Here is a 10,203-nt window from a genome sequence, read left to right as displayed (position 1 = left end):
CAAAGATTTGGAGAGATCCCTTTGTCTTTTGAAAGGCTTGGATTAGGAAAAAAATAGTGTTTGACTCCCCCAACTCTTCATCTTTTGCGTTTCGCCACCCTAGTGGTTTCTTTCTAGCTCTGCCACCAAGTAGGTCTGCCCTCCTAGTCGTAGGCATTGTTAGCACTATGTAAGTGCCTCCATCTTCTTCCTTATCTTATGTACGAAATGGACCAAGAGAAACTAATTGTGCCTCCATTTTGTCATGTAAGCCTAGGCAGCCACAGGTGGAGGCGCTGACGACAGAGGCCAGGTACATCACTTTCATGGCGGCGTTCAACGCTTCAGTGGGTGGCCAGTACAGCCAACGCCGTGCTGGATGGGCACCCTGTCCTGCGGCCACAGGATCTGCACGCACCCCTGTGATCTGGTTGCATGTCCACCTGACGAACTAGGCGGGTGAGATCCGGGTCAAACTCGCGTTTAGAAGTGATAACCTGTATGTACTTGCCAGGCTTCTGGAACCACGTTGGTGGGTGGTTCGCCTTCGCGGGGCAGACCAGAGAGAGGGGAATCTAGGCCGGGAGAGCGATAATACTAGACGCACAAGCACCCCAGACCATTGCAATAATGCAACTCCTGCTGCGGTTGCAACAGTCTCATGAAGGAGGGCAGGCCAGAGAGAGTGATCTGGGGTGCGCCATGTGGCCGGTAGTTACTAGAGTCACCTACTAGTTCCAATCCTGGCTATATAAACGCCCCATGGCACCATCTCACTCACTCATCAACATAAGCAATGGCGGAGCTATGGTGGGCTAGGGGGGCAGTGCCCCCCCCCCCAAAGATTTGGAGAGATCCCTTTTTCTTTTGAAAGGCTTAGATTAGGAAAAAGTGTTTGACTCCCCCCAACTCTTCATCTTTTGCGTTTCGCCACCCTAGTGGTTTCTTTCTAGCTCTACCACCAAGTAGGTCTGCCCTCCTAGTCGTAGGCATTGTTAGCACTATGTAAGTGCCTCCGTCTTCTTCCTTATCTTATGTACAAAATGGACCAAGAGAAACTAGTTGTGCCTCCATTTTTTCATGTAGGTCCGGGCAGCCACAGGTGGAGGCGCTGACGACAGAGGCCAGGCACATCACTTTCATTGCGGGTGTTCAGCGCTTCAGTGGGTGGCCAGTACAACCAACGCCGTGCTGGATGGGCACCCTGTCCTGCGGCCATAGGATCTGCACGCACCCCTGTGATCTGGTTGCACATCCACCTGACGAACCAGGCGGGTGAGATCCGGGTCAAACTCGCGTTTAGATGTGACAACCTGTATGTACTTGGCAGGCTTCTGGAACCACGTTGGTGGGTGGTTCGCCTTCGCGGGGCAGGACGGCACCCTGCCTGACTTGACTCGGACTGAGTGAAGTCTAGGCCAGATCATTGGGATAATCCAATTCTTGCTGCTATTGCAACCGTCTCGTCAAAGAGGGCGGACCAGAGAGAGAGAGAAATAGAGAGAGAGGGGGGATCTAGGCCAGGGTGCTCCATGTGGTTGGTAGTTACTAGTCACATACTAGTTCTGATCCTGGCTATATAAAAAAACCCATGGAACCATCTCACTCACTCAACCACAGAAGCAACGACGGAGCTATGTGGTGGGCTGGGGGCGGTGCCCCCCCCCCAGCCCTGGAGATGGATGCCCTGTTCTCCAGCCACAGGGTCTGCAGCGCGCCTCGGCGTTTTGGATGCACGTACAACTTATGAACCAAACATGCGAGGTCCGGGTCAAGCTCGCATTTCAATGTGATAATATGTATTTATCAGGCTTCTGGAACCGTGTTGGTGAGTGGGTCGCCTTCAGGGACCAAGAGGCCACCTTGCCTGGCTCAACTCTTTGGAAAGGGCATTACCCACAAAGGTCTGGGCTATGTCCACCTCAACAGCACCCTGGCATTCACGCACACCAACACCCTGGCCAACTTCTGGCCCAGATATGTGGAAGATACAAGGCTCCGAGGCCGCAAAGGCTATATCTCGCTTACAGCGAGTCTTCCTTCATTCTACCTGAAGCATCTACAGTTGCGAGCCGGCCTATTCACGCATACGTAAAAGAAATAGACAAGAGAAAAATGAGTGTAGCACTACTAGCCACTAGGCCACCATTCGTTTCGTGTCAACTTAGTAGGTCGCGACATTATTGAAGAAAAATAACCGGTTTTCCACTGGTCTTCCGTTTTTCATTGGTTTTTCTTTGTTTCTTTCTGTGTTTTTGCTAGGTTTTTTCTTTCTTTTTTCTTTTTCACTTGCTTTTTGTTTTCCTTTCTTTTTCCTTCTTTTTTCTTCAGTTTGTTTGTTTTATCCTTGTTTTTAATTGTTTCTCGTGGAGGCAGATATTTTTCTCCCGTGAGAGGCACAGAGAAAGAAAATGTTTTTTTCTTCCGCTGGAGGCATAGATTTGACCCTTCCTCGGACCCTGCGCAAGCGGGAGCTATGTGCACCGGCTGCCCTTTTTTTTTTCTTCCGCGGGAGGCATAGATTTAGTTCTAGTGGAGGCACGTGTTTCTTCCGCGAGAATCACATGTATGCTTCTCAGAAAGGAAAATGCTTCTCGAAAAGGAAAACACTTTTTTTCTTCTTTCACGAGAGGGACAGATTTGTTTGTCATGGAGGCACAGATTTGCTTCCTCGGGAGGCATAGCTGTGCCTCTTAGAAAGGGAAAAAGGCTGGGGGGAAACAGTGCTTCTGCTCGGTATTTTTTCTGGGTGTTTTCTAAAAAATCGCCGAAACCATGTTGATACCATTATGCTCCAATTGCATAGGTTTTGTTCAGATCATTAATGTATATGCTTAGTTAATTATGATACATTGCCATGTTTGTGGGTATAAATCTATTTGTGCCAATTGTTGCATCTGGTACGTTTTTTTTCTTCCGAGGGAAGCATAAATTTGCTTCTTGTGGAGGCACACGTTTACATTCGTGAGAGACACAGATGTGCTTCTCGGAAAGAAAAAAAACACTTTTTTTTTTGCTTTCGCAAGAGGCACGGATTTGTTTCTCGTGGAGACACAGATTTGCTTACATGAGAGGCACAGAGAAAAAAAGATTTTTTTTCTTCCACGGGAAGTACAGATTTGTTTCTCGTGGTGGCACATGTGTGCTTCCTCGAGAGGCATAGCTATGCTTCTCGGAAAGGGAAAAAACCATGTTTTATTGCTTCCGCGAGAGGCACAGAAAAAACACATTTTTTTTTCTTTCGTGGGAGGCACAAATTTGCTTCTAGTGGAGGCACAAGTTTGCTTCCGCGAAAGGCACAACTCTGTTGTTAAAAAGAGAAAAACACGGGTTTTTCTTTCGCGAGAGGCACAAATTTGCTTCTGCGAGAGTCACAACTGTGCCTTTTAAAAAAGGAAAAAAGTAAAAAAAATGCTTCCATTTGATTTACTTTTTCTAGGTTTTTCCTAAAAAAATTGTGGAAACCATGTTGATCCCATTATGCTCCAATTATTGTTCAGACCATTAGTCATATATATGCTTATTAATTTTTGATACATTGCCATGTTTGTGGGTATAAAACTAGTTGTGCCAATTGATGCATCGAAACTTCTCCTAGTAGTAGAACATCCGTGTGTATTGAATCAAACAAATGCATATAAATGAGTCAAACAAATGGTCGTCCCCAAGATCGAAGCTCATTTCTCCCTCATACATTCAGATGTGTTCAGACCCTTTAGAAGTAGAGACAGTTGATATCATTTATTTACTAGTTATGTACTATTGTCACCTAGTAACATCATCCCTGTTGTTGAACTTTTTCCCATATGAGGATTTGACAAGCGATGGACTAGGGTTCCTACTGTGAACTTCACAGATGTCTCGTGTATTTAGTATTTTACTCTTTTTTTATTTTCATAATATGCAAGGAAATATGATGGTGTATGTGTAAGTTGTATATTGTTCTGATGATAGTCATCGTGGAATCATTTGCAAATCAATTTTCAGGAACTTTTGCCAGCCTTTTATATAACTAATAAATGGTGCATCCGGTATGTTTTGAGCCTTTGGGGCAGAATCAAGCTTGATTTTGACTAGTTATTAGTATGATGGTATATGTGTAAGGTGTATATTGCTCCCACAATACCCATGGTCCCCGCAACAAGAAAAGATACCCATGGTCCCTGCAACAAGAAAAGATACCCATGGTCGGATCATTGGCAAATCAATTTTCGGAGAACTTCTGCTAATTTCAGGGCAGAATCAAGCATGATTTTTCACTAGCTAAGATGTGTTCAAAGACTGAGCAGTATTGTTGCGACTTGAACACATGTAGAACCGCAAGATCTATGAGGAGATGGACTTCGGGACTTGTTAGGATTTGCCAGGTTGTACCGCTGACGTAGCGGCGAGTAAGCACGGGACTCTAGAGCGTGGGCACCTAGATACTCCCTCCTTCTCAAACTATAAAGCGCGCATTGATTCTTTTAGTCTTCGGTCGCACAATTTTGGCTATAATTTTGGCTCATTATATGACAATGAAATTATCATAAAGACATATGAAATAGGATTGTTTTACAAGACAAATGCAATGATACTACTGATACATGTTCAATCGCATTATTTTGGTATATATTAACGATCAAAGTCATGCATCAAAGACCGTGTAAACTCAAGCGTGCCTTATACTTTGGGAAGGCTGCGGCGGGTTGCCGTGGGTGATTGCAATATAGTGTGGCTAATAAGGTTGCTCGTGAACATGCTAGGTTGGCTAAATTTTCTTTGACTTTTGATTGGGTTGAGGTGCATCTGAGTGAAATCGTACCTCTTCTTTTTTATATAATTTTTTTGATTAATTGATAAATAAATCTTACCTGTCGTAATAACCGTTATCTTCTCAAAATATGAATAAAGTCATGCGTTTTGTTTACGAACAAAAACGCTTCAGGCTTAGGCGAGCAACGGGAGCCGTTGGATCCTGGCGCGAGCTTCGATCCTGGTTGTCAGTTAACTGAAGAGTGGAACACCCGTAACTGACGAAAGTGACAACCGGAGGAACAGATGGCCTGGCCTGGCCTGACACTTGCACCCGTCGTCGGCTCGCGTCTCCGGTGAACTTGTTGCTTGGCCGGGGCGAGATGGCCGGCCAAGACCACGACGCGCGAACGGGCGGCGTCGATGTCCCTGGCCGGCCTCACGCCGGCGAAGGGCGGGCGGTTCAGAGAGGCCGAGCAGACGATATGGACGGGGATCGAGCAGTACCTATGCCGATGAGGAGGTGGGTGGGTGGGGAAGCAAGGACGACGACGGCGGGGATAAGGTGACGTGCTCTCTCGCCAGCTCGTGCTCCGTGGCAGTGGCACGGTAAGATTCTTTCTGCGTATTTCCGTGTATATATTCACACCTCCAAGGTGTATGACGAAATGCCCCTGCGGTTTCCACTCTTCGGTGAAAAGATTCACATTCAGCGTTTTGAAGCCTATACTGGTCGCTTAATATTGTTTTCAGTGGTGTGGTCATCTTGAGGGCGGGTGCCATTTGTCCAAAACAACTCAAACACTTGAAACCAAAGGGAGTGGTTAGTTTATAAGGATATAAGGCCAAACTAGAGTCTACCTGGTATCTTCCATGCATCAACGACTTGAACGAGTCTGGTCTCATACCCCTAATATTACATTATTAATTCTAATAATCAGGCCGGCAAAAGAAAAGAATCTTAATCGTTACGTGTTTGAACAAGTTTGCATTGCTGTGAGTTGGAATCTGTATGTAGTCCTAGTGTGATGTGTATAGACGCTGATGGTTGATGTTGCTACCTGATATAGTATATCGGAGGATGGTCAACCAGAACCCTGCTAGCTTCAATTACAACTAAAACTTGGCATATGTGTATATAAATAGCAAATCAGAAGAGGTAGCTGGCTAGGTAAAATCTTAGCACCATGGCGACACCCTCACAACCCCGGCTGTTGCCATTGCTAACTCTGAAGTTCCTGCTACTCGCCGCGGCAGCAACTCTGTCTCTGTGGCAGGGTGGTGCCTGCGCTGAAGAGCAGCACCGGCTCATCACGCTTGAGGGTTGCCAGGCCATGTGCGGCAACATCAGCGTCCCCTTCCCGTTCGGCATGAATCCAGGCTGCTTCGTCGAGGGCTTCCAGGTCACCTGCAACAACTCGTTCGACCCCCCTCGTCTCTTCCTTTACTACAACCGGACAGGACCGCGAACCTCATTCAGCGAGATGGGCGAGGCGGCGTACTCGACGCCGACGCCGGTCACGTCGGACCCGGCGCTGGAGAAGAGGTGGGAAGTGCCCGTGGAGCTCATGGACATATCGGTCGCCAAGAGCGAGGCACGGGCTTACGGACTGGTGAGATCCGACTGCAGCACGACTGCGCGCAACCACTTGCTCAAGCTTCAGTTTACGTGGTTATATCAGCCATTCTACCTGTCAGAGAAGCGCAATTTTCTCGTCGGTGTTGGCAGGGGCGTCAAAGCTAGGATGAGCGACTACTTGCTGGGCTCCGCAAGCCCTGATACGACATGCTATTCAAGCATCGGGTAAACTTGACCTGCACTATACATGCATTCTTTTGTTTGTCTAAATAGATAGATATCCTCTGTGCATCTTCTTACTAAAAGAGGTAAAAAAAAAGGAATTACTATACTGAATTGGGAGGGCTGGCAACATTCTGAATTAGTATTACTGAGTGAGCTTTTTGTGCCAGACCTACCTGCGAGGACGCCTTTCCAAAAGGAAGCATCCTCAACAGATTTGGTGTGACGTTTCAGCCAGATAATAACACGTTTTGGGAAAGTTCACCCTGCCTCTACGGCATGGTGGTGGAGAGCTCATGGTACAACTTCTCTGATGAGGACATGCACGGCTACGAGGTGCTATCCAACAAGTACTCGAGGGGCGTCCCCATGGTGCTCGATTTTGCCTTTAGGGACGGTTCATGTCCGGGTGCGGACGGCTCTGTCCGTCCAGGCTACAGGTGCGTCAACGGCAACAGCTCCTGTGTCAATGCAACCAGTGCCGAAGGCTATTTCTGCAAGTGCTGGGAACATTACGATGGCAACCCTTATGTTCCTAATGGATGCCAAGGTATGTACTCAATGGATTTACATAAATTTGTTGAACAAAGTCGCCACAGACACCTCGTAGTTAATAGGCAGGCCATAACGTTGAAAGAATAGCGCCTAAAAACCTGAAATAAATCCAAGAAATATGTCAGGACCCGTGCCAAGTCTGGAATTTGAACACAGGTGGGCTAGTTCCACCACAGTGAACCTAACCATCTAAGCTATGCCTAGTTCGCTTTGGTAGTATTTTCTGTTACAATTAGCTGCTCGATCAAGCCTTCACATGTTTTAATCCTTTTCTTTCAGACATCAACGAGTGCGAGCTCCGAGAACAAAATCCTGATCTCCGTGATTTGTATCCTTGCGACGGGATCTGTAAGAACAGGCTGGGAGGCTATGACTGTCGATGCAAACCCGGAATGAAAGGGGACGCCATAAAAGGAACCTGCACGGAGAAACTCACCCTAGCAGCAAAAGTGACTGTGGGTAAGCACTAATCTTTTTTACTTATAAGAAAAAAAGAGTTTCATTATCTCCCGGCCTCTGAATCTAGAGGATGCACACAACCATGATGATTTACTAAATGCGGAATACAAGAGGTGGCCAGCATCGGCGTAACCAACCATGACTACGAGAGTAAACATCTAGTACAACACTGCTCAAGAGTGATGTTTGTCTAGTCTAGTGCACCAGATGACTTGCCTATGCCTGTATATTCTGGTATTAGGAAGTTGCATTTCAAGTTTTCATTTCTCTTCATTTTTGGGAGATACATTGTGTTTAAGTTATCATGGAGTATGTAGGTACTTTTAACGAAAAGAGTATACGAGCCATGCTATTCTTTCTTTTACTACCCCCTCAAGAATTCCCAAAATTTGTCATTTTGGATAGGTGTAGTCAAACTTTTGAAATTTTGATTGTTGCCGGTAATGATTATTCAGTTCTATACCATCCAGGTTCTGGGGTGCCGGTAATAATTATTCAGTTTCTACTTTTTGTAGCTGTACCTTCAGTTTCATCACATAATTAAGTCCTTAAATACTCCCTCTGTCCCATAATATAAGATGTTATTACAACGAATATGTGAGCATGTTGGATGTAATAACATCTTATATTATGGGACGGAGGGAATACCGTTTTGAAAATTAGTTGGCTTACTAGTTGTATAATTAGTTACTTAGTTGATTATGGAGAAATAGCATGTCAAGTTAATTGAACATTCTATCATTTAAGTGTAATGCTATTTTGGTGATTGTATATATGAAGATCTTGACATGAGTAAACTTGAAGCTTGACTATTTTGCACTTTGTCAGGTATTGCTGCCATGATTGTTGTCTTGGTCCTCATGGTTATGGTCCATCAGCTACTAAAATTTAGAAGGTTCTATGAACAAAATGGTGGTCCGGTACTAAAAGGTGTAAAGAATATAAGGATCTATACAAGGAAACAAATTAAACAAATGACAAATAACTACAGGTGTGTAATTGGAGAGGGCCACTTTGGTAAGGTTTATCTTGGGACTCTCAAAGACAAAAAACAAGTTGCTATAAAGAAGTCCATCAAGGTTGACAAGCACATGAAGCAGGAGTTCACCGATGAGATTATAATCCAATCTGCAATGAGGCACAAGAACATTGTTATGCTCATAGGCTGCTGCTTAGAGCTGGATGTTCCCATGCTGGTGTATGAGTTTGTAGCGAGAGGGAGTCTGTATGATGTTCTCTTCAAGTGCAGAGATAAGATTCTACTGGGTACACGATTGCGGATTGCCGTTGGATCAGCCGAAGGCTTAACATACATGCATTCAGCAGGGGAGAGTACAATCCGTCATGGTGATGTTAAATCTGCCAACATCCTTCTGGATGAAAAGTTCACCCCCAAAGTTTCAGACTTTGGGACATCAAAGCTACTCGCGAGAGGAAAAGACGAGATGACAGAACTTGTCATTGGGGACATGAGCTACATAGATCCAGTATATATGGAACAAGGGATCGTCACACAGAAGAGCGATGTCTATGGCTTCGGAGTTGTCCTCATAGAGCTTATCACAAGGAGGCCTGCAACATATGATGCTGAGCGGAGCTATGTTGCAAACTTTGTTGAAGCTTTTGTAGAAAAAAGAGCAAGAAGCTTTATTGACAATGATATTAAAAGCGAGGCGGATATCAATCTATTGGAAATGGTTGGCGGAGTCGCAGTAGATTGTCTAAAACCCAATCCAGAAGAACGACAAGATATGAAACGAGTAGAGCACCGCCTCCTCGAGATTGTTGCACAATCTGAAGATTATAGTCATGAGAGGAACTTCCAGGGAGGTATTGGTCCGGCACCGGATGATGTTGCTTTGCTTAAAGCCTTGGGAGAGTGAAGTATCTATCCTTTACCAATATTTTTACATTTTTCACTCAGTTATGTAATGGTTTGATTGCATTGAGACATCAAGACATTAGGGTATGTTCCAATTTTATTCATGTGACATTTTCCTTGTTGATAGGAAATGTAGGATCTAATCGTTGTGGATTTATTACAAGGTATAAACAGACACGACATCACGGTTGTGTGCATCACAATAATGCAGAGGCCGGGGTCACTCCCTTCTCAAAAATGTACAGACTCGAAATTTCCATGTTACATTTGAATTCCATTTCTTATGGACACATATATGAGCTGAGGCTTAATTAGGACCCATTCAATTAATTGTTCTACTATGGACACAGTATGCTCCTCTTTTCATAGTAAATACTCCAAAGACTGTATGCCTCATATGAACTCTGGTCAATGTGATTCTTGTTTCTTTGGTTTTTTTTTTCCTAAAATAATGACCTCCACTCATCTCAGAAGTGAATCTTAGTTTCTCCCGAAATTTACATCGATTATCTGCATTACTTGGCTTTCCCCATGTAGACACCAACGTGCTAGAAATGTCCGAGGTCAATCCTAATATGTAGAAATCTTTTGGCGAGGAAGGTAAGCATTCTACTTTCATATATGCTTGTTTTGATTTTGATACTCCCTCCGTAAAGAAATATAAGAGCGTTTAGATCATTAGTAAAGAAATATAAGAACGTTTAGATCATTAAAGTAGTGAACTAAACGCTTTTATATTTCTTTACGGAGGGAGTACATTGCAATGTAAGGATATAAAACTTGTTGTTTCCTA

General features: G+C 44.6%; 1 protein-coding gene across 1 annotated transcript; it reads left to right on the top strand.

Moving 5' to 3' along the window:
- Window positions 1-5,013: 5,013 nt before the first annotated feature.
- On the top strand, window positions 5,014-9,853 carry LOC123185111 (wall-associated receptor kinase 3). Its single transcript, XM_044597105.1, has 4 exons — window positions 5,014-6,517; window positions 6,685-7,064; window positions 7,349-7,528; window positions 8,357-9,853. Exons 1-4 carry the CDS (start codon window positions 5,901-5,903, stop codon window positions 9,409-9,411), a joined length of 2,232 nt encoding a protein of 743 aa, XP_044453040.1. The 5' UTR covers window positions 5,014-5,900; the 3' UTR covers window positions 9,412-9,853.
- The last annotated feature ends 350 nt before the right edge of the window (window positions 9,854-10,203 follow it).

The sequence above is a fragment of the Triticum aestivum genome, chromosome 1A (assembly GCF_018294505.1).
Source record: "Triticum aestivum cultivar Chinese Spring chromosome 1A, IWGSC CS RefSeq v2.1, whole genome shotgun sequence".
Lineage (NCBI taxonomy): Eukaryota > Viridiplantae > Streptophyta > Magnoliopsida > Poales > Poaceae > Triticum > Triticum aestivum.
The sequence above is the reverse complement of the archived record's forward strand: the minus strand, read 5'-3'. Positions and strand labels throughout refer to the sequence as shown.

Bases quoted from the DNA above. Each gene is read 5' to 3' on its own strand.
- LOC123185111 (XM_044597105.1), top strand. From the start codon at position 5,901: ATGGCGACACCCTCACAACCCCGGCTGTTGCCATTGCTAACTCTGAAG. The intron at 6,518-6,684 runs GTAAACTTGACC...TTTTTGTGCCAG, and splicing joins ACATGCTATTCAAGCATCGG to ACCTACCTGCGAGGACGCCT. The intron at 7,529-8,356 runs GTAAGCACTAAT...GCACTTTGTCAG, and splicing joins AGCAGCAAAAGTGACTGTGG to GTATTGCTGCCATGATTGTT.